This window comes from Spironucleus salmonicida, chromosome 4 (assembly GCF_000497125.1).
Source record: "Spironucleus salmonicida strain ATCC 50377 chromosome 4, whole genome shotgun sequence".
In the NCBI taxonomy this organism is placed as follows: domain Eukaryota; phylum Fornicata; order Diplomonadida; family Hexamitidae; genus Spironucleus; species Spironucleus salmonicida.
In genome coordinates, this window is record NC_090599.1 from 1,390,502 (window position 1) to 1,416,816 (window position 26,315).

The 26,315-nt window shown below is 31.9% G+C and overlaps 16 protein-coding genes and 2 pseudogenes across 16 annotated transcripts; 11 read left to right on the top strand and 7 right to left on the bottom strand. All coding sequences in view use genetic code 6, as the record gives it.

Moving 5' to 3' along the window:
• Positions 1-2: 2 nt before the first annotated feature.
• On the bottom strand, positions 3-3,722 carry SS50377_24380 (Kinesin-7; the record flags this gene model as incomplete). Its single annotated transcript, XM_067908223.1, has 1 exon — positions 3-3,722. The coding sequence occupies one exon, from the start codon at positions 3,720-3,722 to the stop codon at positions 3-5; it is 3,720 nt and encodes a 1,239-aa protein (XP_067765197.1).
• A 6-nt stretch (positions 3,723-3,728) lies between these two features.
• Positions 3,729-6,446, top strand: SS50377_24381 (ATP-dependent RNA helicase; the record flags this gene model as incomplete). The annotated part of the gene is made up of 1 exon (XM_067908224.1): positions 3,729-6,446. One exon carries the CDS (start codon positions 3,729-3,731, stop codon positions 6,444-6,446), a length of 2,718 nt encoding a protein of 905 aa, XP_067765198.1.
• An 89-nt stretch (positions 6,447-6,535) lies between these two features.
• SS50377_24382 (Hypothetical protein) lies at positions 6,536-6,898 on the top strand (annotated as a pseudogene).
• Positions 6,899-6,907: 9 nt separating this feature from the next.
• On the bottom strand, positions 6,908-7,810 carry SS50377_24383 (Annexin 9; the record flags this gene model as incomplete). Its single annotated transcript, XM_067908225.1, has 1 exon — positions 6,908-7,810. One exon carries the CDS (start codon positions 7,808-7,810, stop codon positions 6,908-6,910), a length of 903 nt encoding a protein of 300 aa, XP_067765199.1.
• Positions 7,811-7,899: 89 nt separating this feature from the next.
• SS50377_24384 (Hypothetical protein) lies at positions 7,900-8,440 on the top strand (annotated as a pseudogene).
• A 218-nt stretch (positions 8,441-8,658) lies between these two features.
• Positions 8,659-10,029, top strand: SS50377_24385 (uncharacterized protein; the record flags this gene model as incomplete). The annotated part of the gene is made up of 1 exon (XM_067908226.1): positions 8,659-10,029. The coding sequence occupies one exon, from the start codon at positions 8,659-8,661 to the stop codon at positions 10,027-10,029; it is 1,371 nt and encodes a 456-aa protein (XP_067765200.1).
• Positions 10,030-10,085: 56 nt separating this feature from the next.
• SS50377_24386 (Tetratricopeptide repeat-containing protein) lies at positions 10,086-11,222 on the top strand (the record flags this gene model as incomplete). Its single annotated transcript, XM_067908227.1, has 1 exon — positions 10,086-11,222. One exon carries the CDS (start codon positions 10,086-10,088, stop codon positions 11,220-11,222), a length of 1,137 nt encoding a protein of 378 aa, XP_067765201.1.
• Positions 11,223-11,376: 154 nt separating this feature from the next.
• Positions 11,377-11,697, bottom strand: SS50377_24387 (uncharacterized protein; the record flags this gene model as incomplete). The annotated part of the gene is made up of 1 exon (XM_067908228.1): positions 11,377-11,697. One exon carries the CDS (start codon positions 11,695-11,697, stop codon positions 11,377-11,379), a length of 321 nt encoding a protein of 106 aa, XP_067765202.1.
• A 480-nt stretch (positions 11,698-12,177) lies between these two features.
• On the top strand, positions 12,178-13,932 carry SS50377_24388 (Transmembrane domain-containing protein; the record flags this gene model as incomplete). Its single annotated transcript, XM_067908229.1, has 1 exon — positions 12,178-13,932. One exon carries the CDS (start codon positions 12,178-12,180, stop codon positions 13,930-13,932), a length of 1,755 nt encoding a protein of 584 aa, XP_067765203.1.
• Positions 13,933-13,941: 9 nt separating this feature from the next.
• On the bottom strand, positions 13,942-14,943 carry SS50377_24389 (uncharacterized protein; the record flags this gene model as incomplete). The annotated part of the gene is made up of 1 exon (XM_067908230.1): positions 13,942-14,943. One exon carries the CDS (start codon positions 14,941-14,943, stop codon positions 13,942-13,944), a length of 1,002 nt encoding a protein of 333 aa, XP_067765204.1.
• A 55-nt stretch (positions 14,944-14,998) lies between these two features.
• On the bottom strand, positions 14,999-15,874 carry SS50377_24390 (uncharacterized protein; the record flags this gene model as incomplete). Its single annotated transcript, XM_067908231.1, has 1 exon — positions 14,999-15,874. The coding sequence occupies one exon, from the start codon at positions 15,872-15,874 to the stop codon at positions 14,999-15,001; it is 876 nt and encodes a 291-aa protein (XP_067765205.1).
• A 129-nt stretch (positions 15,875-16,003) lies between these two features.
• Positions 16,004-16,630, bottom strand: SS50377_24391 (uncharacterized protein; the record flags this gene model as incomplete). The annotated part of the gene is made up of 1 exon (XM_067908232.1): positions 16,004-16,630. The coding sequence occupies one exon, from the start codon at positions 16,628-16,630 to the stop codon at positions 16,004-16,006; it is 627 nt and encodes a 208-aa protein (XP_067765206.1).
• A 60-nt stretch (positions 16,631-16,690) lies between these two features.
• On the top strand, positions 16,691-17,494 carry SS50377_24392 (uncharacterized protein; the record flags this gene model as incomplete). Its single annotated transcript, XM_067908233.1, has 1 exon — positions 16,691-17,494. One exon carries the CDS (start codon positions 16,691-16,693, stop codon positions 17,492-17,494), a length of 804 nt encoding a protein of 267 aa, XP_067765207.1.
• A 493-nt stretch (positions 17,495-17,987) lies between these two features.
• On the top strand, positions 17,988-19,574 carry SS50377_24393 (DNA polymerase kappa-related protein; the record flags this gene model as incomplete). The annotated part of the gene is made up of 1 exon (XM_067908234.1): positions 17,988-19,574. The coding sequence occupies one exon, from the start codon at positions 17,988-17,990 to the stop codon at positions 19,572-19,574; it is 1,587 nt and encodes a 528-aa protein (XP_067765208.1).
• Positions 19,575-19,943: 369 nt separating this feature from the next.
• Positions 19,944-21,812, top strand: SS50377_24394 (WD40 repeat protein; the record flags this gene model as incomplete). The annotated part of the gene is made up of 1 exon (XM_067908235.1): positions 19,944-21,812. One exon carries the CDS (start codon positions 19,944-19,946, stop codon positions 21,810-21,812), a length of 1,869 nt encoding a protein of 622 aa, XP_067765209.1.
• A 16-nt stretch (positions 21,813-21,828) lies between these two features.
• SS50377_24395 (uncharacterized protein) lies at positions 21,829-22,242 on the bottom strand (the record flags this gene model as incomplete). Its single annotated transcript, XM_067908236.1, has 1 exon — positions 21,829-22,242. The coding sequence occupies one exon, from the start codon at positions 22,240-22,242 to the stop codon at positions 21,829-21,831; it is 414 nt and encodes a 137-aa protein (XP_067765210.1).
• Positions 22,243-22,302: 60 nt separating this feature from the next.
• SS50377_24396 (Mitotic control protein dis3) lies at positions 22,303-25,134 on the top strand (the record flags this gene model as incomplete). Its single annotated transcript, XM_067908237.1, has 1 exon — positions 22,303-25,134. One exon carries the CDS (start codon positions 22,303-22,305, stop codon positions 25,132-25,134), a length of 2,832 nt encoding a protein of 943 aa, XP_067765211.1.
• A 53-nt stretch (positions 25,135-25,187) lies between these two features.
• On the top strand, positions 25,188-26,204 carry SS50377_24397 (uncharacterized protein; the record flags this gene model as incomplete). The annotated part of the gene is made up of 1 exon (XM_067908238.1): positions 25,188-26,204. One exon carries the CDS (start codon positions 25,188-25,190, stop codon positions 26,202-26,204), a length of 1,017 nt encoding a protein of 338 aa, XP_067765212.1.
• Positions 26,205-26,315: the final 111 nt, after the last annotated feature.

The following is a 26,315-nucleotide window of genomic DNA, read 5'->3' on the forward strand; positions in this document are numbered from 1 at the left end:
GTTCACTCAGTTTCTAGTTTTGGCAGGGTAATTTGCATTTATTACATTTTTAGCCGCTAGCTGATTACTTATCTATTTTAAAGTTTCAATACCACTTCTTTATACTTCTGAAGATCAGTCACTTGCTCCTTTGCTTTTGCTATTAATTTCTCTTCGCGAAGTTTCGCTTGTTCATAAATCAGCTAGATTTTCTCCTTCGATTACTGCATTAATCGGTCAAATTTCTCTTATAATTCATTATATTTGCTCTCATAATTTTCAGTATTTGCTAACTGGTGTGGTACTTAAAGTAGATCTTAAGAAGATTCTTAAACGATTTTATCATTCTGTTAAACTTAGCTCTCAGAGTCATCAGACACGCTTTATAAAAGTTGTTCAAATGCTTAAATTGACCTGTTCATATTGTCTACTTCAGTTTAAATATTGCATGATATATTTGAATTTTCCTATTATAGTGAATCCACCTCTTATTGAAGTGTTTATATTGATATTTTATATTAATTAGCATTTTCTTCTAGAATAAAAATTTTATTTAGAGAGGATTACGACTACTCGCTCAAAGTATTGCAAGATTATTGTAATTATTAATTTAGCATTTCTAATTAAGATTTTTCTATTTATGTTTTGGTAACTATCATTTGTTAAATGTTTTAATACTCGTTGATTTGTGATAATAAGCTTTTACAAGTAACACAATCAAAACGCTATGGTACAGTTTAAATTTCTTAGGTCAATAAAAATGGTGAAGAATCAGATTGAGTATTAGTATCTTAAAATTCAAGTGTATCAGTTTACTAAAAGAAGTTATTGGAGCAAATATTAAGTTAAGTATAAATACCTTTATCAATGTTACTTAGCTCGGATTAAACAATTTAGTCTATATACTTGCACTCAATTTAACATGAAAAAGAATTTTATTAAATTGCTTGCAATTCTTATTCTGTTGTTTAAATCATAATACTAGTTTGGCATGCTAAAGAAGCGTTAATTTATTCGCATTACATTATTTGAGAAGTATTTTGACATAAACTTTGAACAGAGACCTCTTAATAATTTTTTTCACACTATTAATCCGCACTATTATACGCTAAATTGTTTACATATGATGTTTAATGACTACAAACAGATATTTATGCTTATATTTCAACATTTTTCTACTCTTCAGATGATATTTAACAATATTATGATTGTAAAGACAATTTGTATTACTACTCTTTATTTGTAGTTTAATTTTTTTCAGTTTGCATCCCATTAGACTTATCTATTATAGAATGTCCAATTTTCTTTTCTTATTATTGATATTAGTTATTAGTGGTTGTTTTTAGGATTGACTATGTTTCTGATAGATCAATTGCACATAACTAAGTTTTATTTATAGCTGAATCTTATATAAATGTTTTATCTTATTTGTTATGAGGTTAAATAGTTTTCGCCAAATCAATATCTATTGTATCATCTTAATTATTAAAGATTTATTTAAATAGGTCTAATTTTTTTATTGTTGGTAATGTATTACTTGTATTTTGTGCTATAGGACTAAAAATTAAATTATTCGATTCAATTTTTCTTATTGGACTTGATAAAAGGCACTAAGTACTCCGCATTGTAGTCTACAGTTATGGATCTAATTAAGATGCTATTGACTATTTTGTAGTTTAAATATTATTAGATATTTACGATACCTCTTCATTAATATGCAAGGTTTAATTATCCTAATAATTTAATTAAGTTTTTTGTGTTTCCGCATGCTATATATTACTTTAAATGGTTTGTAGTGACTTATCTTGTATTGATAATTATTTAATACATAAAATGCTAACATCCTATAAATTATTAGATATTGAAGTTTGTAAATCCATATTTTTACAAGAAATAAATGCCTGTCCTTAAAAATCACACTAATGTGTTACTTCTTATTCAGGTATATAATCAACAATTTAAGATGAAATGTTTGATGTTTAATTGATTTAAGATCGCTGACTTAAATTTATAGAAGATATGTCACATTATTCATTAAATGATATTCCGTTATAGATATTAATAACCGATGTATTTACTGCTTAATCTATTAAATTTTCAATATTATCTAACTCAATTTTAGAAGTTTATATAAAAAGCGATATTTAATCTATCTAAACCCAAGTCTATCTATCTTCTTTCTATATTTTTGTATAAATATCTAATTATTTTTATATTTCATTCATTTAAATCGTAACCTCATTAAATCGCTATTTTTCATAAAAGTATTTCTAATCAAAATCTTTTTATAATTCTTCTGAAACTAAAAGTATCTCATCTAAAGTTTTTAAGTCTTATTATTGTTAAATTTCTTCTTTTTCCAGTTTAAGTTAGGTAATTAATATCTATAAACTTTGTATCTCTTATTCTGTTATATTTTCTTATGCCCCAAAAGATACTTTATTCGGTGGTTCTGAAAGATTATCTAATGAAAGATAAGATCCTTCGCATAAGGATAGTTTTTATGATGAATTAATTATTGAATCATTGTTAATACTGAGATTAGATAAATTAGCCATACTTTCTGAAAAAATTCCAATTTAAGATTCTAAATCTTTTATCTTAAGTTTTAACTACTTATTTTATGAAATAGCTTTTTCTAATTTTTCAGCTTCTGTATAGAATTCATTAATTTTAGCTTTATTTATTACTTTGGTTGCTCTTGACAGAAATCTCATAGTATTAATTGATTCATCAATATGCGTAAAATCTGGTGAAATACAACCAATAATATAAGATAATGCATTACCGCCTAATGAATTCTGTAGGAGTCTCGTAAGTTTCGAATCTCTATAAGGAATAAATTATTAATTATTAGCTAGTGCGTTAATAACAATACCTAAAGTCAATAAACTTTAATTTATAGCATTAGCTTCTTTAAGGCGTTAACCTTGTGCGTTTGTTTTAATCTATTTTTCAGAACCTGCTAAATCCACCAGTGTCAATACTGATGATTTATTAATTTTAAAAGTTTTTCTTTTCTAATTAGGAATAAGTGGTATATCTGCCTACTCTAAAACTAATCTTATAATGGCATGTGATCTTGATGATGTTTCATTAAGATTAGTATCAGAAGTGGTTCTTCTTGCTTAACCTTAACTAATTAGAGTTAAACATTGTTCAACAGAGGTTACCTTTGGTTCCTCTACATTTTATAGTACAATATTACCTTAGTCTTCACGAATCACTGGTATTTTTTTAGTTGTTGATAATAAATCTACTAAATTTTCATTATATAATTCTATAAATTATATCTTAACTTTAAAAGGTGTATTATTTACCTTCTCGAATATATCTTATAAAACAAGTTAAATAATCCCACGATCTTGTTAATTACCAAACATTGTATGAGTTTTACCTGCAGAGGATTATCCATAAGCTAGAAGGGTACAATTAAGTCCATCATATACTTAAGATGCTATTTACTATAACTATTACTCATACATAAAGCTATTAGCTATAGTTTGATCATATATAGTTTAAAACTAGAATTGTGACTATTGTTATTAAGTTTGTTATTTAGTTGGTAATAATTAAATAATATTATCATCAATAGTCCATGCATATTCTTTTTCTTATTTTACAAGTGGTCTTAATCGAAGCAAAACTGTAGTAGTCTATTAGGTCATAATGAAAATTTGTATCAAAACTTAGTATTTAAGACATAATAATAAAATATATTATATATCCTTTTCTATTTTCATTTCTAAATGGAGTTACTTGAAGAAGACTTTCGTATTGATAACTAGTTCTCTGAGTCAGATAATGAATAAGTATCAAAAAATCCACTGATAGCTGCTGGATTATCTGAAGATTAGGCTGCTCATGTTAGAAAATTAGGCTTTCATAAGTTGACAGATATTTAAAAATAGTCACTACCATTGTTATGTGCTGGATCTTCAGCAATAATAGTATCAAGAACTGGTTCTGGTAAAACATTAGCATACTCTTTGCCGATATTAAAGAAGCTTATTGAGCATAGAGGCATAGCTGGTATAAGATCTATTATATTAGCACCAACCAGAGAACTAGCACTTTAAATTACTAGAGTTATTCGTTAACTTTCTAGCTATAGTTCTGATCCTTTACGAATTGCGTTACTGACAGGTGGAGATTCTTTGGAATAATAATTTGAAGTTTTAGCTAATAATCCTGATATTATTGTTGCAACACCAGGTCGACTACTTTTCCATATAGAATAAGTACCTTAGCTCGAAGGTTTGCTTAAAACTGTAGAATATATGGTAATTGATGAAGCAGATTAAATGTTTGAATAATAACTTTTACCTTAGGTTCAAGATATTATAGCAAAGCTTAAATAACCATAAACAGTTCTATGCTCAGCAACATTACCAACTTAGTTATCTGATTTTACCAAAGCTTGTATGAAATCTCCTAAACTTATTTAAGCAGAAAGTGAATCATTACCAGACGAACTTACTTCTGTTCATATTTTATGTGGTAGAGATGACAAATTATCATCCTTTTTACATATATTTAGAGAAGTTATGCCCCTTAAATGGCGTGTTCTTATGTTTGTGAGTACTAGATATCATGCTGAATATATACATGAAGTACTATCCGGTCTTGGAATTAAATCATCACCTCTTTACGGAACAATGGATCAAGAGTAAAGAAATCTTACACTTGCTGCATTTAAAACACGTCAAACACGTGTATTGATAGCCACAGACGTAGCAGCAAGAGGTGTAGATATAGAACAATTGGAATGTGTAGTTAATTTTAATTTCCCATTTAATTCTCGTGTGTATCTTCATCGTGGAGGTCGTGCTGCCAGAGCTGGCAAATTTGGCCTATATTTAAATCTTATTGATTAGGATGAGTTTCCTTATTTACTAGATGCTTTATTGCATGCTTAACTACCAATTTAATATGATGGAGAACAAATTTCAGTATGGGAAGACGTTAATAAAAAACTCCTTTCTTGCTCTGTATAATTTGACTTTTAAAAACTTAACTTCAATGTAGAAGATGGGAAAATGCTAAAATATGAGTTTAAAAAGTATATTGCTAGTTACTTTGAGGAAAACTTATAGTAATTGATCAAGGAAACTGTTGAGACTCGCAAAATTGAAAAAACTGAAGCTGAGGTTTATTTAGCCTTACAATTCAAACGCTTATATCAAGATATTGGTAGCATGGTAGCTGGATTAGAATATGAAGCAATACAAAAGATTCGTTAATATTTAATATTTTGTAAAAATGCATAAGAATTAGGTAATTCTCCATATTAATTCTCATCGTATGTCGGAAAACTATCAAAATCACTTGGATCCGTTATTGGATCTATTCCTTAGTAATTAGTAGATACCCAAACGTCTAGGCTTTAAAACACTCGTATAAATGAAGATCCACAATTAATTCTTCTATAAGGCTCAATCAAAAATTCACTATAATAGTTGAATAAATAGAAACGGTCTGCAACATTCTAATCATTCTAGCGTGCCAAATAGATTAGTGCTTCATGCGGTTTCCATCCTGTATTCGCGTAATTTTATAAAATTAAGTAAACAACTTTTGGGGAGCAGAAAGCAAGATTAGATATTATATAGAATTTTAAAATCACCACTGATGAATTACTAAAGAAAGCCAGCGATGGTGATGAATCAGCATCAGTTTAACTGAAAGTTCGTCGTCTCATAGAAAAGAAACGTCGTATTGATGACGCAACTAAATAATAAATATTTGGCGAAAAGACAACTGAAAGCTAGTGGTGCATGGAAGGTCTAGGTTTAAATACACCACAAATGGTCCGTGAGTTAGACGAAAAAATAAAGAAAGCGGTAGGTACAGATGACAGGCAACTACTAGTTTAACGTAAAGCTAGTAAATAAGCAATTTAGATAAAGGATATTGCAGCTGATTTAATTGATGATGAAAATCTAAGACCATCTGGGCCTAAAAAGATATGGGATAGTGTTAAAGGGCGCTGGGTGAGTATTGAAAGTCAAAACAAAGCACATAAAGAAAAGGATACATTAAAAATGGATCACAGTGGCTAGTGGCAAAAAGTAGAAAAAGAGAAGTAATTTTATCAGAAATGGGTTAAGAAATCTAAGACATAAGTATCAATTGCCGGATCACGTGAAGAAAATACTCATCGTGATAAATTTATTGGCTAGGGTGAGGGGCGTGTATAAAAACGTATTCTAACATAAAAAGCTACTGCAGGTACTTAACCTAAAGCAGTGGTGACAACTTATTAAGATAAACAACTTTTAGATCGTTAATTAGATGGGAAAGCAGCTAAGAAAAAAACAGAAACTAAGGCAAGTCGAATGAGTAAGGTGGCATAAAAGATAAAAACATAAGGCAAAGATTATCATAAAGAACTGGATAGAAAGCGGGCAAAAGGTAAACGTGTGGAAGATAATAAATGGCGTAATATGATCAAACGGTCAAAGTGATAACTAATATTTTATTTAAGTAATATTTACAGTTTCTTTATTTATAATAAAGAAAATACAAATTTTTAGTTGAAGCGAAGTTTCATATCGCCTCCAAGCTCCTTCAGGGCTGCGCCTTCCCGAGCGAGCCCCGCCACCCGCGTTGGGAGGTCCCGGACTGGAATGAGGCGTTCCGGCGCTTCCGACAGGCCGAGACGCCCCGGGACGCTCGGCGCAGGATAACGGGGGCCTTCCACGAGCTAAAGTGCCAGATGCGGGTAGCACTGGAGGACCCCGAGTTCGCCTACCTGCGTAGCTTCACGGTGCAGCCGGCGCGGACGCATTCCATCCTACAGGAGCGTACCGACCTCTGCGCTCGCGAGGTGGAGAGGGTGATCGCGCTGCGAGTGCGCCTGGTGGCGAACTTCCACAACCTGCAGGTGTACGGGCGGCTCGGGGGGAAGGGAAAGTGAGGAAATCTCTCAGCTCAGGCCCCATACGGCGAGGACAGCCTTCTCGAACTTGCCCGAGAGGTCGCGCTTGGTGTCTTTCACAACGTCGCCGAAGATCTTGTAGGCCTCCACCAGCTGCTAGCCGCGGAGCTGGTCGCTGAAGAGCACAGTCTGCCTTATAAGGCGGGCCTCGTCGGTGCCGGCGCCCTTATAGCTGAGGTATAGGTTGCGGGCGATAGACTGGCGCTTGTCGAAGAGTGAGTAGTGGGCCGCGAGGAAGGCCTTCTCGGACTTCCCGGAGAACTCGCGCTTGATGACCTCGGCGACGTCCTTGCGGTACTTGCGCAGGAAGGCGTCGCATGCCTGGTGGTAGACATCTGGCTGGCAGTTGGCGAGAACCTGCATGAAGACCTGCTCGTCAGTGCCAGCTCCCTTCGCCGCCGCCCAGAGGTCGTCCGCAATCTTCTCTGGATTAGCGGGCGCGTCGTTCTTGGCGTGCAGCCAGGCCCTGATGAGTTTTGCCCAGTGGCCGATGGAGATATCGCCCTCAATGGTCTTTGTGAGGTCCTTGTTGAAGAGCTTGCGGTACTCCACCTCAACACGCTGCTGGTCCTGGTCGCTCATGAGGAATATCATTTCGATGAGCAGCTTCTCGTCGGTGCCGGCGCCCCGCACAGCGTCGTCCAGGTACTGCGCCCACATCTGGTAGCGGCCCTTGAAGAGCTGCACCATCAGCTTCTCCAGGTGTCCGGACAGCTCCTTCTTGAGCCACTTCTCGAGCGTGTCGCCGTAGAGCCCCGCGAAGGCCTCGGCGATGGCCAGGCGTTCATCCGCCGTGTGTGAGGCCGCAACATCTATGAGGGTGGCCTCGTCCGTGCCGAGCCCCTTCATAGCCTTGTAGAGCCTCTCTGCTGCAGGTCGGTAGTCGGCCATTTGATAGTGAAGTGGGTAAATTATTTCACCTCGGGCGGCTTTTATTGCGTATATACGGATATACCAGAATTTGGTCCGGTCCATCACAGATGCGTGCCGGCCACGGGCGGGTACTCAGCAGCGGTACGGGCTGCAGTTTTCCCGTGCAGTCTCCGGATCGGAGCGATGTGTGCGGAAGCGGTCCATATATTCCCATAGTAAAGGCCCACACGCCGGATTTAGGTGCCTGGTCTGGTGGGGACGCTTCCCACCACCTAGGTGTGAGGCAGCCGGGAGGCCCAATTAAGCTCTACATGGCATCCTGCTACGCGTCCGAGGGCGCCCTGCCGCATAGCTGCATCGAGCAATAGAGTTGCGAAGGGTCATATCGGCCTCTGTCACGGACCTGCAGCCTAGCCCGCATACCCAGCATTTATGGTGTAGCAGGAGAATCTGATGCTCTGGTGAAATGGTAATGGTGGCACGGCACGTCACCCTAACCCACGAAGATTAGGAAGCCGATGCTTCGGTGCGCTATGGATAGTATTTAATCCACAATAAAGGTAGCTCAGCTGCGCGCTAAAGCGAGGGATGCGGTTACTCGTCCCCACGGAGGTAGCATCGCTCACTAAAATGAAACTTAGAGATAAAATCATAAATACTTATTCACGTATAAATTACACTTACAAATATGTCAATAAGTTTTAAGCAATAATTATATAGGCTAATTAGTTATGAAGTAATTGGATAAATGCTAATTATTAACGTTTTTAATTATTATTACATTTAAAATGTGATTTTTACTTTTAAGTATATAATAATAAATAAAAGAAGTATTTTGTAAAAGGATTCCGTTTCCATTTTAAAAAATGGTACTTCCAGACTCATTAATTTAAAGAGTCAAGACTTAATTAGCACAGTCTGTTCCAGTAGGTGATATAATTAATGAAGCAAGACTATAAGGTCATTAAATATCATCTTCAACGATTTATAAAATTAGATAAACATATACTCCTATTGTAAATAAACCTACTTCATTTGTTGAGATTAAACCATAAAAACTACCATAATAATAGTTGTATTAACCGCCAGTGTAAATACCATAGCGGACCGAAATAGTAAGTAAGCTACTAAATCAAGTCCCATTAAATTTTGAATAGAATTAGCCTGAATTAGGGATCGCAGCAGTAATTAATTAAAGAGCAATTGTTATTAATCTAGTGTCAGGGACTATTATATAGTAAGCTAGGGAATGGTAATTTCTAGGTAGCTCAGTAGAGGCAGAATTTAGTAAATTTGCTGGATATATATAATTGAATAGTCCGGCAGTTGTTGTCATTGCATCGCCTTATTTTAATTAACATGAATAAATAGTTATCAATAATGAGTAAATAGATGTAAGAAATGTGATAACTAATGTTTAACTGTTTTTAAAACATGATGCAGAAGTCGTAGCCTTAAAATATCAATCATTGTTCAAGAAAAAAATTATTTATTTACACTTCAGCTATGATTATGTTAAAGTGTGTGTTAGAGATGATTCTTCCAGCTAAATCATACCAATTGAGCATTTTATTGTGTAAAGACATCTATAAGATAAAAGGCACGAATCATTTTGTTAATCACATTAAGATTGTATAAGTTAATTATGTGTTGAAAAAGCGACTCGTTGTGAAGCTGATTTTGAATTTATAGCTAATTATATAGCCTAAGTTTTGTATGCTCTTTATCTTATGAATCCAACTAGCTTGTTAGTTCTAGGTGGGGAATTATTTTAAAAAAATATTTCTGATGTTAAATTGCGAATCGGAACGCCTTTAGTGAGATAAACTCCATTAAGTAACATTAATGATTTATAGTCGTCCCCTATTCTTATTGAGAATATCAGAGTCCAATTTGCTAAATATTATGCAAATTTCGGACCAACTTTGAATTTGGCAGCAGTTATTTACTAGGCAGATGACGACTCCGTATTAAAAGGGGCGCTGCATTAAGTTCTTAAAGAATAAAAAGATTCATCTGGATCTACCCCATGTGATTTTATTTAGGCTATAGCAAATATGAGCCCTCAAATGGGATATGGATTATAATAGTATTCGAGCCCTACTATATACAAAAGCTAAACGGGTCTGCTTAGATTTGAAACAGCAAGCGTATTTAATAGAACCCCAGCACTAGACAACTTAGTTAAAAATTATGATGAAGATCGATCGGACAACTCGACTCCAAAATTCGGGTGAATATTCTTTTATTATAATATATTTTTAATGTAATATACCATTCCGCAATTTAAATAATGTTAGATTCCTCTCGACCTGAGCCATTTGTAGCTCTATGTCCCCATAGATTGCCACTTCCACCTCTATTAGCATCATAGACACCATTAGATGCTGGGAAATCTTCATCTAGACCGTTTGGAAGAAAATAATTGTAACCTTTACCTTGTTTAACAGCAGTAGACCCACCTTTATTATAATCAGTGAAGGAAAAGAAAACACTTGTTGATCCCCATGATATACTAGCTTAACCAAAACTTAATATGGCAGACTTAATAAACCTAGCCCAGGCATGTTAGCGCTCGCAAAGACCACTTGCTGAAGCTTTAGCGTACTGGAATGCTGCAATTGAGCATGAAAATGCGGGTCTTCACGTAATAGCATAATCATTCTTCGAAAAATTCATTGCTCCTTGTAGAAGGGCCTAATATACCCCTGGGGTTGTTACAGGGCTTTCATCTATTTCAGCATCACTATTTTTATAGGGAAATTATAAAGAGTCCGTTTAAACTTGTGAGCAAGCACTCTAATTATTAGATGAGACTACGGAAGTTGTCTAAAAAACATCAGGAGGCTGGCTTACCTCTAACTATTTGGCAGCGTCTTTATTACTTAACATTGGATTATCTTTTCTTTAACTTTTTGATTATGAAGCTGCAACTTTAGCATTTGCACGTGCACTCTAGCATGCGCTTTAAACTTAGGACAAAAACTGCGAAGGTGCTATTTGTGCTTCACAAGCTATTTGTAATGCCCTCTCAGGCGATTTTCAAAAGGTAGATTCTTGCCTTGATCGTTATATCGAAATAACATAAATTTAGGAGACAGGATTAGAGACAACTTTGGGATTAAAATCTCTCAAATTAGTATAATAAAATCAAGTATCGCAAACGTTAAGCGATAGCGTTAGACAGGCAACTTTAAATGCATGTGTATGCTTCCTTAGAATTGGGGCGATGGCTCGTGTTCATGGTGATTTTTAACGGGCGCGTCATTTTTGCTAAAGAGCTTACAATGTTGGAATCGTTTATGGATTCTAAAAATGTGCAGTTTAAGCTGGGGTTAGTGTCGGGGTGTGTGAAGCTGAAATCGACGATATAGAGGCAGGTTAGAATGGAGATATTAAAGAGATTGTAGAATTTTGGGAAGTCGAGTGAAAAATTTATTTTGAAGTTGGAGAGTATTATATGATATATTTCTAATATGAGGTTAGAATTGGTGATATTATACGTAATTAAATAAAAACAAATTGGTATACTATAATAATTATCAAATGTATTTTAATAATAAATTATATTACAATACCTATGATCATTCAGGCGTTTTATACATTATCATACAAAGGTCTTTTATAAACCATGAATCTGGTCTAAACCCAAATTTAGAGTAATATTCTTATAAATGTGCATATGACCAGACAGACAATTTTGTGTGTTTATATAGTGGGATTACATAGTTCATCATAAAAGTGCAAAGTCCTAGATTTCTAAATGAGGCAATAATAAAAATTTTACCAAGTAGCACACAATCTTATGTTGTTTCTAACCGACAACCTCCAATAATTTAGTTATTTAAAAGCAATTTATACATAATGGCATCGTTATTAATTTTGTCATATACAGATTCAGACATCTATTTAAGTTCGTCAACATAGATTTACTTTCTTAAATTGTTATAAATAATAAAACTATCGTCATATACCGAAATAAGTTATACGTTTATTTAAAGAGAAAACTATTCGTTGATTCTGATAAAATTAGATTTTATCAACTCTGCTTAATAATTACGATCATCTGAAATAAAATGCAATGTTTCATGCGTCTTCAATTTTATTTTTTATATAAAAAGTAATGTTTCTATTAGCGACTCAGATTAGTGTGATTAAAGTATACTAATATGAAAAATATTTTATTTTTATTGTAATTGTATAATGATAACAAATTCATTATCTTATCGTATAATAAAATATTAAGCATCCCGCACAACGTTTATTGTTTATTATAAAGTCTACATTATTTCTTCATCTTGGGTAGAGACTTCCAAGATCATGATAGATATCATATATTATCATCATAAAATAATAATATATACTTCCTTTCCTTCCATTATCTCATGCCACCTAGACGTAAGATAACACAATATTCTGAACCTTAGTAAACTAAAACCTTATTAGATGTGTATCAGAATTTTACTAGAGGAATATTTAGAATGCTAAAAATTAATCCTAGATTCATTTGTGGATTTGATGAATTAACTTCTTTATTTTCTCTTATTTCTACAATTGCAACTATTTATATCACTTTTTCTTATAGAAAGAGTAAAATAAATGATATAGATTCATTTATATATACTGGATATAATTTAGCTGCATTTGGTTGTAATTATTCGTAAAATGATTAAATTCACTATTTTGGTAACAAGGATAATATTAAATTAGGCCTTATTGCATCAAAAAAGTAAGCATCATATTCTTCCTTATTATCAGCAGCTGGCAAGCACAGTTGCTAAGGTATTGGAATAGTTATTGGTAATTATTCTGACTTAATTAGTATCTACCCTAATATTAAGTACATTATATCTGGAGATGGAGCCGATGTAATTGTTGGTGGATAAGAATCTATTATTAAAAACAATAATTTATATGCTAGTTATTCTGCTAAAGGAAAGGAGCTACAGTTGTCTAATTTCTTTGCCTAAGATTAATATGAGTTATAAATAAATGTGAATTCTAAGAAGATGTACTCTGAAATTTCAAGAATATTAAGTTATCGAAATAATTTTTATCGTGTTTTTGGTATAATATTTTAGTTCTAGATTCCAACATCTGTTCTTTTCTTTTTTATCCCGATTTTATGTATTTCTATTGCTTTAAATCTTAATTTATTACATAGATATTTGCGAATAATCATAATTAAAGATTTCATTTACTAAGTAAGACTAATTGTAGCGGTTTTAACTTTTTTTATATTTTATGTGTTGTTTAAAGTAAACATTTTGTTAAAATTGAATTTAGATATGTTTATTAACACATAGGAGAATTTATTGAAGTCAATAGTACTATGCTTCATTACTTTATCGGGTATTTTGGGTAGATTGGAATAATCAGACTTCTGGGTATAAAACCAAGCTATATATAGTGTGATATTTTATATCATAAGTGTAGTTTTTTATAGATAAGCCTCAACATTTTTACTTTTAAATGCGTTTATTTCCATTTTTTGTATGTTTATTTATGATATTTTGGTAGAAAAGAAAGTTTGCTGTAGGGCATGGACTAAGAATGCATCATATTTATTAATTTAACTACCTTATGTTTTTGCTCTTATTTTTAGGTAGCTATCATATTATTAAAGCTTGCTATCTGTTACTAAAGAGAGTGCATTTATTTCATATGTTATGGTAACAGTTATTTTATTAACTATTTCAATTGGTTATATTCCAGCTATCCTTAAACTAACTACAGGTCCACTGTTTTTATTATCAGCTACAACAGTTGCTTCCTTTGTTTTCTTTTAAGCTTCAATTATTAATTGTCCTTATAACAACCTTAAAGAAAATATTTACAAAACACCAAGTACTTCTCAGATACCTTTGATTAATAATGAGATATCTGTTAGCTTCTATTGCAGTGATAAATTGTAAATATGCTATGCCGATGTGTCTAATAAATAGGCTATTCAGTTTAGTATTAAGTAAGGAGAAGAAATATCATTCTCTCTATTTAATGACAGATGGAGCTGTACCATCCCTAAAACTCCACTAGATAACAGTATTTAATATTTAGATTTGAATTGTGTTGAAGTTACTCCTGTGATAGAGTCAAAATTAATTTTCCGTTAAACTGGGTAATTTTATTATTGCGAGTGAAATAAAATCTCACTATTCTTTCTTTTTCATGACTATATTTCTTTCTCCGAAATAACCATCTATTTTAGCAGTCCTCTTATTTTTCAATACTTGGCTCTTGCCAACCTCGTATTTATTGAACTTTTTCTTAAGATTCAGTTTTGAAATTTATTTATTATTACCAAATTCTCCTATAGCGTTTCTATTTTTCCTAATTATTTTACCAGGTACTCTAGATTCACCTTATTCAGCCTTATCTTCGATCCATTCTTTTTTCTTTGTAATAACCTATTTCTTCTGCTAAATTCGTATAATTTTATCATCTTTATCTAACTTAGATTTTTGGGCTTTTTAAAGGAAATTTTCCTCCGGGATCTCTTATTTAGCTTTTAACCTTTAATCTTATTTAAATTAGCGTGCACGCTCTTCTAAAGTCATACCTACTGTATCTGCTTCTCCTAAAGACGCTTTTTATTTTATCCCTAAAACTGACATATCTAAATGTTCTTTCTCTTTAGAAACTCTGATATAGTTAGGTAGCTCTGAAAGCGATATGGCTGAGTCGTCAGAATCTTCAAACTGAGCATTCTCCTCTTCCTAACCAAACTATTCTTCTATAGGTTCATTAGTCTCATGCACCTAGTTCAGTAAACCATTCTCAACAACTTTTTGCATTTCTTTCTTTGTAGATAGTTACTTATTAGTTAACTTGATCTAATCAAAAATTGGATGGGATTCATCCTCAATTTGGAGCGCTAGCAGTAAAAGCATTGCTTTCTTGTTAAACAACTAACGTTCCAAGCCATCAGAAGTTTTAATTTTTCTTTTAATATTATCTAACTGCTCTTGTAATTCCACTTTTTTCAAAGCTTCGTATGTATCTTTTTGTTCCAGTTTTGGAACGACATTTTTATCTATCTTGGTATTTATGTTCATTTTACGTAATTTTTCTTACTCATCAAGGTATTTCATCTACTTTTCCTCTTGCAACTCTTTCGCAACCTGCTGCTTACTGAGTTTAACAGACCTCATTTGAAGTGAAAAAAGAAGTGATAATAAAATTAATATGAAATAATAACGTACGTTTTCACTCTCCCATTTGTGCATTTTAAATAAAGTCCAAGACACTCTTCATAGCCCCAACACCACCCATATTGATTTAATAACTTAAAAGTCCATTTTCTCCATTAGAAATGATCTTAATGCCTCTGGGATCATCGACCTCATACTCGATTTTCAATTCATCGAATTTTATATTACCAAGCTCATTGCCGTCTCCATTTAACATTATAATACCATTTTAACATATACCTATATAAACAACAACATCGCTCTCTTCTTCGGCGACTTTTTTTAATTTCCCCAAGAAACAAGCACAACCATATGCCCTTACACTACTCTGACATGCCTCCAAATAGTTTTAAATCGCCTTTTCGCGTGTATCACACATTCCTCCCTAAGTAATAATTTACCAATTCCCGATTAAATTTTTGACCAAATCCTTTACTTTAAAATTACTGATCATATCTGCACTGAAATATTACTGAAGTATATTATCTAAAAATAAATTTTTATGAGATTCTTATATTTTACCAAAATCAATTCCACAACGGAATGCAGCTAGCTTAGCAGATATTTCATCTGATGTAATCCATGTTCTTGTAATAATAAGTCTATTGATCTGATTTTAAAGTATTTCTGCAAAATTTTGATCTAGTTTTGGAGTTGAAAGCTAAATAGCTAGAATACGAAAGTGTAGTTAACTAGAAGTTGATGGTTTGTCTATATGTTTCAGAGCATATCCGAAGTTATCACTTCTTACTTCTAAAATAGTGCAAAGAGGAGCATATTTTAGTGGAACTTCTTATTTAGTGAGTATAAATTTAACTATATCACTTACTGTGTGATCTGATGAAGTGGGTATAGTAATATACGAAGTCGGGAGATAAATCTTAAGATGCATTACGACGATTTTATTAGGAATGTTACGTAATATAAAAGTATAATAATGTTAAATATTAAAAAAATAAACCTGTAGAAAATAATATATTGAAGTATACGTATAAAATATGTAAAACAAAATTACTAATAATCAGTGCCATTGCTTATCTTTAACCACCGGATATACCTCTACTTCTATAGAATCTTAATATTAGACTTTATTATACATATATGAACTTTTAGGAATATCCTCCCTTATTATTCCTGTATCAAGTCCTATTTCAATATCAAGTTCAGTATTTACTTTAATTGTCTTAGCCTCATTTTAAAAATATTCTAATTGTTTCGACTATATCAATGATGGTGAACAACTACCTATAAGCCATTATTCATGTTATTATCGTTATAACTTATATGCAGATTTGCTAACATAGTGATTTTATATTGGATTTATTATTTGTGAAATTTTTTAACAAATCGGGCGGGATAAGTCATTATTTGTATAATCTTTAGCCTAAATAACAAGCTTAGACATATTAAGAGGTCCCTAACGAGATTATATTTATTAGGTAATGTATCCTTTTCGAGGAGTATAGTATAAAGGTGGTCGAGAAAGTGGGCGATATGGAGATAAATTTACATGTTGTGAAGTAAGCAAAATTTTTGTTGGATTATTGTTAGTTTATTTATATTTTTGTATATTTGATGAATTAAGAGATGCTGTATTTGTTCTAAGCTTTATTAATTTACCATTTTCGGTATAATAGAAACTGTCCATTTATTTTAAATTTATTATTAATATAATTTATACAAAAGATAAAAATTATCTTCTGTTAAAATGGGATGCGGAGCCTAAGAAACTCAGGAAGCTGATGTTATAGCCCCTGAATAGTAGAAAATAGCTGAAACCCCAAATATTGATAATATTATTGATGATGATTTTGATTTAGAATAAGATAAAAAGATTCGTCGAAGTTCACATGTTATGGTTGATTTTAAATGTAAGTATAAACCTATGGAATTTGCAACAATTTACTTGCAAAAAGTTAACTATTCTATAGACAGAACAATAAAATATTCTGAATACTAGGAGCTAATTTAAAATGAATATAATTATGCAATGGCAATTGATTGTGGAAAACTATACCAGTATATATATTACGTCAAAGGATAACCTCCTATATAGCCGCCAGATTTAGAATATATAGGAATCAGTTGTATTTAATATATCAAATTTGGTTATCTTTTTTATCGACTTTACGAAATTGTACGTGACGTTAGAAAAGTTTTATTTTATTTTTTGGATGATGGCTTCAACAAACACGTTAACCTAAGAAATATTAGAAAGTTGATAACTCTACACTATGGATTACCAAAAGAAAAACTTAATGAAGTTTTTTAAGGTATTAACTCTAGAGGAGGTTATATTGATTATTTTAAATTTATAAAAGTACTAGATAAGATGGATAGGTTAAAGATTAAAGATGATTTAAAGGGTATGTTTCTTGATTGGCGAGAGAAAAAATTCGACCCTGTTCCCTTAGATGATGTTAAAAGTTTAGATGAAGGGATTAGTTAACTTGAATTCAGTGATATATCTAACAAAGAAGGTGACATAAAGTTTTTAAAAGAAACTGTGTGACAATTTCTTTATAGTATAATTCGATAAGATTTAGTGATTAATATTGCATTAACAATTTTTTGCTAGTTGTTGTCGAATTTTATAAATATTAGAAAGTTTGTATATTTATATCTTGTAGTATTTACTTTTTGTAAACGTGAAATCTATATTACTATTTCCTAGTATTAAATATTTTAATTAATAACTTCAATTTATATTATTAGTTATTATCATATTTAATTAGTTGTATCTTATTAATACTTTATGTAATATATTTGATATATTATTACTATTCCTTTAGTAAACATAAACTTTACCTTAGAAATATCTCAACTATATAAATTTCCTGAAATTACTGAATTTATAAATAGGAGTATTATAAATAACATATCATTTTTACCAGTTCGTGGTTATAAAAATTTAAATAGCTTCTATAAATGTATTTAATACAGAATCAAAAAATATTATTTTAATAACCTATTTATATTATATATAATAAGATATTCCTCTCGTCATGAACCGAAAACTCCTTGACAGTAACAAGCAAGGCATGCAAGATATAAATATCAAGTAGATAAACTAAATTATAACAGATTAAACATATAACTCAGCTAAGTATTTGTTATAATAAGATAAATAGTAAAAAGCATAATAGAAGGCAACTTAACTATAAAATAAACTATAGTCACTAGATAAATCTGATTTAGTTTTAGCTTAAAATAAATTGAATATTACTATTAATCTTTTGCAGCAATAATTTGTGCCAAAAATATTTTGTGTTTGTGACTTTGACTGTTTCTATGCTGCAATTGAAATGCGACGAGACCCATCTCTTAAGGCAGTCCCTCTTGCAGTATGTGGTGGTGGGATAGTATGTGCTAGTAACTATGCTGCTAGAAAATTTGGAGTAAGATCCGCTACACCAGCAAAAGTTGCCAAAGCACTTTGTGATAATATTAAAATTGTGCAAGCTGACATTCAGTATTATTAACAAGTAAGTCGATCAACTGCTTCTTTTTTCATGTAATTTGACCCAAACTTTACAATGCTGAGCTGTGATGAATGTTTGATGGAACTTAGCGGATATATACAAAATTAGAATTTTAAAGGCGGAAAGGATGGGAGTACTCTTTTTATTGGTGAGATTTCTAACATTGAACTATTAGTGGCTCAGATATGTAGAGAGATTCGAGGATAGATAGAGGCTAAGTTCTAGCTTACTGTTAGTTGTGGTGTAGGAATCAGTGTTTAGTTGGCAAAGATCAATGCTGATCGTAAGAAGCCTAATGGATAAACTATTAGCTAATTACATTTTCATAATAAATAAGATATGTTTTCTAGTATGAAATCTAGCATAGGAGATCTAGAAATTCGTAAAATTTGGGGAATTGGTCAAGCTACTGCTGAAATGCTTACTAATAAACCATTTCAGTGCATTAAGATTAAAGATATTTAAGATAGAGGGTACCAATTAGTTGCTCTTTTACCTCCAAGTATAGTGAATTTGATTGCTTCTGCTTACGGACTAGGGTAGATTCATGGTTAAGGGGAACATGCTGATTTAAAATCTGTAGGTCATGCTAAGACATTTCCAGAAAAAGAATAAGGTTTTGACGAGATAATTATGGAATTATGTAAAGATGTGTGTTTAAGACTTTAAGTGTTGGAGTTGATACCTCGTAGAATTTAAATATAAATTAGATTTGCAGACTGGTCAGATTAAATTAAAGTTAAGGACCTTCCTACGCGTTCATCAAATTTATCTGTGATATATGAGACATCTGTTCAGACAGTTAATGAATTGGTTAAGTATGCAAAAATTAATAAACGTGGTAAGATTTCTACAGTTGGGATAGGGTAAAGTATGAAAGACTTACCATCTTCATATGTTAGATTGATAGGTGTACGTGCTATTGAGTTTGAGGATTACAGGTATGGTGAAATAAATGAATTTATTAAAGTTAAACCGTAAGAATCCAACGAAATTAATGAGCAAAGTAGTGATTTTGAGGTAGTTGGATTTGTTAAAGGATCAAAATAGAAAACTATCAGGGAGTAATGCAAATAATCAGGGTTAGATAAATGGATTAAAAAAAAGTGACTAAATACCAAGAATTAAAATAATAGCATAGATTAATATGCAAATATATAATATAAATTATATATACACACAACAGAAAATGAACAATGCATTTCTATTACCTTATTAAAATTTAATTTACTGTTTTAAATTACATAAGTTGCTTCTTTTTAGCAATTCAAAGAATAAAAACTCATCTACTGCTTACCAATATTAACATTAACTTACACAAATTTTAGAATTACACCCTAGAGTTAACACTGTTAATACTAACCGGAAAGCGTTTACACAGTTTTATTTCATTTAAAAAATTGATCCCTACGACTTCATACAGAAACATATTGTAAATATTATATACATTTATATACACTATTTCAAAAACTTGCAAAAATGTCCCTTTCGCTGCACCACATTTAAGGTACGACGGTGACGCTACCCCACCACATCAAATTCTACTCAGAAGATAAGTTCGTTTTCACGCTCAATAAGACTATTGTCGTCTAGAGCCTCACAAACCCCCAGGATCAGACCATTTTACGCGGAAATTCGGCCACACTCACCTACCTGGACCCCTACAAAAACCTCCTCCTGACCTCCGAGAGCGGGTTCGACTCCGACGTAGTACTCTGGGACGTCGAGGAGTCACGCGTCATCCAGCGCTTCTCTGAGCACGACGGCGGCGTAGTTTCGGCCTCGATTTCGGCCGACGGCCTATTCTACGCCACATGCGGCATAAACGGTCAGATCTACATCGTGGAGCTCGAAAGCGGCGATATCGTCACGATGGGCAGCACCGAGCCTCTGATTCGCCTCGTCTTCGGCGACCGAATCCGCGACACGCGCGGCCGCAAACTTGCCATGTGGCACATGATCGGGATCACGCAGCAGGGCACGATTCAGCACATTGTTTTCGAGCCTAAAACTGCTAAACTGCACGTCGAAACCGTCAACACTGGAAACGTAAGAAAGCAGATCGTGGACGCGTGTTTCGCGTTGAACGATAGCTCTTTGGTCATTGCGGTTTGCACTTCTGGTGATATTTTGATTATCGACTTCAACACCGAGGAAGTGGTAACATCGGTAACGATTCCGGGCCAGCTGGGGCAGCTTAATGCTATATCGTGTCTTACGCGCTAGAATAGTTAGGAACCTGCTCCAAAGTCGATTTATTCAACTTATGAGAGAGCTGAAAATTTAGACGAAATTATCGCCATTGGAGGAAATGAATTTGTGGCTGTTTTAAAAGGGTAGGGCACGTCTTGGGACATCTCATATGTTTCTAGGGTTGATGGTAACGTCGTTTCTGTTGATGGGTTAAACGGGCAGATTCTGGCTGCTACTTGTTAAGGAAAAGTGTTGTAATTTGTACCTTTCGAAAATGAATATAAAATAATTCCCATATCTGATTCCAATTCTAAACCTGCTACATCAATTTCATTTTTGGATAATTCGATAGTTGCGATTTCATCTGAAGATTAAAGAGTCAGAATTGTTGATTTGGTAGATTTCCTTCCTGCGATGACAATTTAGACAGAGCTCCGATGCAACTATTAAAGCAACGTATTTCCTACATGTTTAGCTATTAATGATATTTAGTTAATAGTTGGATTCAACAATGGTGATATATAAATATTTGATGTTGAAAATGGAGACTTTTTGCTTTAAATAAATGCAGCAGATAGAAAGAATGTTATTAGCATTGATGCAAAAGAGCATTTTATTTTAGTAGGTGGTGAAAATGGAGATGTAAGACTATGGGATATTAGAAGTTAAAAGATTGTGGAAGGAAGCAGATAACATACTTTAAAAGTTAACAAAGTATTTTTAAGTCATCAAGGAGGAAGAATGGGTCTTATAAGTTTTAGTGACGACCGTTATGGTATAGCTAGTGTTAATGGGTAAAGAGTCAGCGAATTCCTCTGCGAAGGTGTTGTAAATGATTGCGTTATCATTTCTGATGGGTATGTAGTCGCAAGTAACAGAGTCATAGGTTTGGTTGATCTCAGTCAGAAAAAATAATTATAAAGAATCGAATTTGACGTCAAAGTGTTAAGTTTAACTAGTGATGGTTAAAGCCGTGTTTTCGCAGGATTTGAGGATGGCACAATCAGAACTTATGAAATCACAAAGGCAGGGGTTCACTTAATCTAAGAAATTCCGGACGCACATAGTGGAAGAGTTATGAAAGTAGGATTTGGTGGGTCTGAGCTTATCACATGTGATGATAATGGCGAGGTTATGTTCTGGTCTGTTCAGTGAGCTGAATTTTAAATTTTCACTGACAAATCTTTAGCACAAATTAATCAAAATATGTCTCTACAGCTTGTGAAAAATCATCAAAGTATATTTCTGTATCTAATGTGAATCCATGACTATATTTTCCTTTTTTCTTTTTTAGGTAAATCAGAGAATTTTCAACAAAAGTTAGAATTTCCAGATTCTTGGGATGGCGCAAATTACTAACACCAGCCTTGCCCATAATAGTAAGTATTTCCTATTCATAAATATCAAGCATTGGGCGAATCTCATATTTTGATAAAATTCTTCCATCAGAGTTTGCTATGCCGTTATTAACTGGTGGCCCATAATATGCTAATAATTTCAAGTAAAATAGTGATGGTGTGTGTTATTGTGTTGGAGGATTTACAAACATTAACACATCTCTCAATGTCATAAGTTTATCTGGCATTATATATGAAGATCATTAATATATATATAATATTATATATATAATATTTTTCACTTTAAAATGCCTTTACTAAAAGCAAATAAGAAACAAGTATTATATGAGACATCTGCTAAAAGAAATATTCATTTTACAAAAAGAAATGATATTCCATGCAATATTGAATAATGTGAACAATGTAAGGATATTGAAGGCTACTAACCATATTTTATTAAAAATTAAGTGTTATTTTTACCTTAATTGTCCATATTTCTTAAGTATAAGTAGTATTTCTCGATGATAAAATAAGATAATATATTATATTTACAATCTATACTGAATAACTTAAAATAAAAAGAAATATTATATCATAATTCGATTATCAAATCTTTGTAATCTAAAGCATAAATATTTCATGATTAAGTGTGTTCATTCACTGGTTTAGCTGGAGAATATAATGAAACAATAGCAATATAAAAAATAGTACCTTATTTTGAAGAACATGGTTGCTAAGTAATTATTATAACAGATCACCCAGAGAATTTTTCGACAGATACAATAGACGTTAATAACTTTTATAGTGAGTAAGTATATTAAAAATTACAGATCAGCATTAACCTAGAGGAATTTTTAAAATTAAAGGAATAAGATTTTATTGATGGATATATTGAACACTTTACCGAAGATTAACTTTTGAGTCTTATTGATACTGGAGCTTTATTATCTGGATAACTTGCAACATATAAAGGTGGTAAAATGGGAGAAATCAAGACTTCTAAAGTAGGTCGAGTATTATTTCCTTAAAAATGGAATATCAATAGGTCATTAAATCTAGATATCGTCGCATTTAGATTATAAAAAGAAAATAAAGAATTTAAAGAATAAAATATCCAAGAAAGTGATTTATACCCGTTAGTATAGGAGGTATATTAGGAATATGAAGAACTTTTTTCTATTGGTGTAGTGGTTGGTATTTTAAAGCATAGAAAAACAACATTTTGTGGTACTATTGAAAAACATTTCGACTTTACAATTGATTAAAACCTACTAAAAATCAAAAACTAAAATGAGTAAAATTTTGGTGCATGTAAGGTTATACCGGTTGATTAATATTTACCAACATTTTTTATTAGATCTCCAAATTCTTTATCACCTTATATTGGCTAAAGATGCCAATTTTAATATCTATCTTGGGAAAGAAAATCAATTATACCATCATGTACCTTGTTATAAGCACTAGGTCCTGTTGGGGATAGAGATGCTGAAAGTGAGGTAATCTTATAAGAGAAGAATATTAGGCATTTTAACCTTGAATAAGAATAACAAATACTAGATGAATTACCTTCCAAAATATTAAATCAAATAGATCCATTTAGAGTTAATTTAATAGATGAATTAGTATGTTCAATTGATCCTCCAGGTTGTAAAGATATTGATGATGCGTTACATATGAAACAAAGCACAATGCCTGATTTTGAGAAAAAATGGGGTAAATATTGCTTAGACTAGATTAATCTTAAGCAGCTAACGTAAGATTTTGTAAAGAACTTGAGATCCTAAGTATAAAAAAATAATGTTTTGGAAGTCGGAGTACATATTGCAGATGTTAGTCATTATGTTCTTCCGGAATCATACATAGATCAAGAAGCAAGAAAAAGATGCACATCTGTATATTTATAGGATAGAAGAATAGATATGCTACCAAAATTACTTACTGAATAAGTTTGTTCTCTAGTTGCAGATGGAGAAAGATTTACTTTCTCGTGTATGTTTCTACTAGATAGAGATTCCGGAAAGGTCTTATTCTATAGGTTTTGCAAAACTATTATTATTAACAAGGCAAATCTATCATATTATGAAGCATAAGCTTTATTAGACGCTGGTAGCTCCGTCTAGATTAATCCAAAATATAACAATATAGCGTTGAAAGAAAAATTAGTTTTATCAATTTAATAGCTTATGAATATTTCATTGAAGCTAAAACAGTAAAGAATTGATAACGGGGCCCTTCTTCTAGATTCTCCTGAAGCTGCCTTTTAATTAGATGCTTTTGGAATGCCAATAAAATTAGACTCTCATGAACATATTCCAACAATGTCATTAATTGAAGAGTTTATGCTTTTGGCCAATTATTATGCAGCAAAATAAATGTTAGAAAAATATCCATCCATTGCATTTTTAAGAAGGCATCCAGAACCAGACGAAGAAATTTTTGAAGATCTTAAATGTAAATTAGAAAAATATAACCTTTCGATTGACACTTCTTCTAATCTAAGTTTATCTCAATCAATTCGTAAGATATCAGATAAACTGTAAGATTCTACCTTATTAAATACTGTTAGAATATTGTTGACTAGATGTATGAATCTAGCTAAATATTTCCCCTCTGGTACATATACTGCCCCAGAATTTTTACATTATGGACTAGCATTAGAATTTTACACCCATTTTACATCTCCAATTAGACGTTATGCAGATGTTTGTGTACACCGATTGATTGGTGCATCAATAGGTGTAAATTAATTGCCTAACTACTTAGGGGAAACTGAAAAAGTCAATAGTATTTGTTAAGTGTGTAATGAACGAAAGGAAGAGGCGGATAGAGCTGGTAGAGAAAGTGGGAGAGTTTTCGGTGTTATTTATTTGTTAATGGAGCAAATTAAAGGTGGCAACGATGAAGTTATTGCAGAAATAGTTGGAATAAGAAATAATATGGTTTAAATTGTTGTTAGAGAGTTTGGTGCTGATTTAGATGTGAAGATTGAAGGTGAAATATCCGCAGACAAAACCAGTTTAAAAACAAAGGAAGGCTTAGTATATACAATATTTTAACGAGTTAAAGCCCGTATATATTACGATCATGAAAAGCCTTACTATTTCAGATTCAAAGTTGATATTTTAGAAATATTACAGTGACGATAATTATTTTTATTATTATATAATATATATAAGTATACTATAAATCAAAAATGAACTATTAAATTTATCATGGACCTGACAACTTTTTCCTTCAGAATAATATATTTAGCTTAGGACCATAATCCTGCTATAATTGTGGTGTATAACTTACAGACTTAACGATATTAAATAATAAATTTTGTTGTGATAAATGTGGAGATAATTTGACTTCAATTGATCTTAATAACAAATCATTAAATTAAATAGTATTTAATGCTTTAGAATATGCTAAAAACTAAAAGCCATATAAATTCTCTAGAGATGAAGCTGTTCTATATGTTAATCGTACGAATGACTATGATAAAAATTAGCAATTAATCCTTGAAAGCAGTGTTTTATATTTTTAAGAAATTTATTAAAATGATAAATACTGTATTGTTAAATGTAATGATGATGATTTCGTTATTTCTTTCATTGATTTATAACGTATCACACCAGATGTATAATGTTAGTTTTTCACAATATAAGAACTTTAACTGATGAAGTTTTTGCCTAAATTTTGGACAGAAAAGGCAGTACAAGTTGAGTTTATAGATTATGTACTAAAAAAATTTGTTAAAATTACGGCAAAACTTATAACAATTCTTGAAATTGATCAACATGCGATTTTAGTGCTTTAATAAGATGGTCAAATTTACTTTGTACCCTTTGCAGAAATATACGATGTAAAACATACTGAGTTAAATCTACAGCTGTTTGGAGTTTCAATATAAGTTTAAATATAAAAAATACCAGTTTTTCTTTAAGAAAAATATTTTTATGATATTGAATAAATTTAACAATCATAAATATTAAATGAAGCAATAATATTAGAAGAAAAAGTATTAAAAAGTATTGTTTTAAACTAGATTGATTTTTTATAAGGTTAAATTTAGAAATTAGTGCATGTAGATGCTAAAACTATAGCTAATTATGTGCATTTTCTATGCATCCAATTTGGAGTTGAGAGTGCAATCGAATCTGGGGAAGACATTTAGAGGGGTAATATAGGAATCAGTATTTAGCGATTGATTAAGACTTTGAGTTGAAGTTTTTATAACTATTATAAATAACTTAATATATTATATAATATCAATATTACAATTAATATGGAAAGTATTTAAATTAATATATAACATCAATAAATAATACATGTTGTA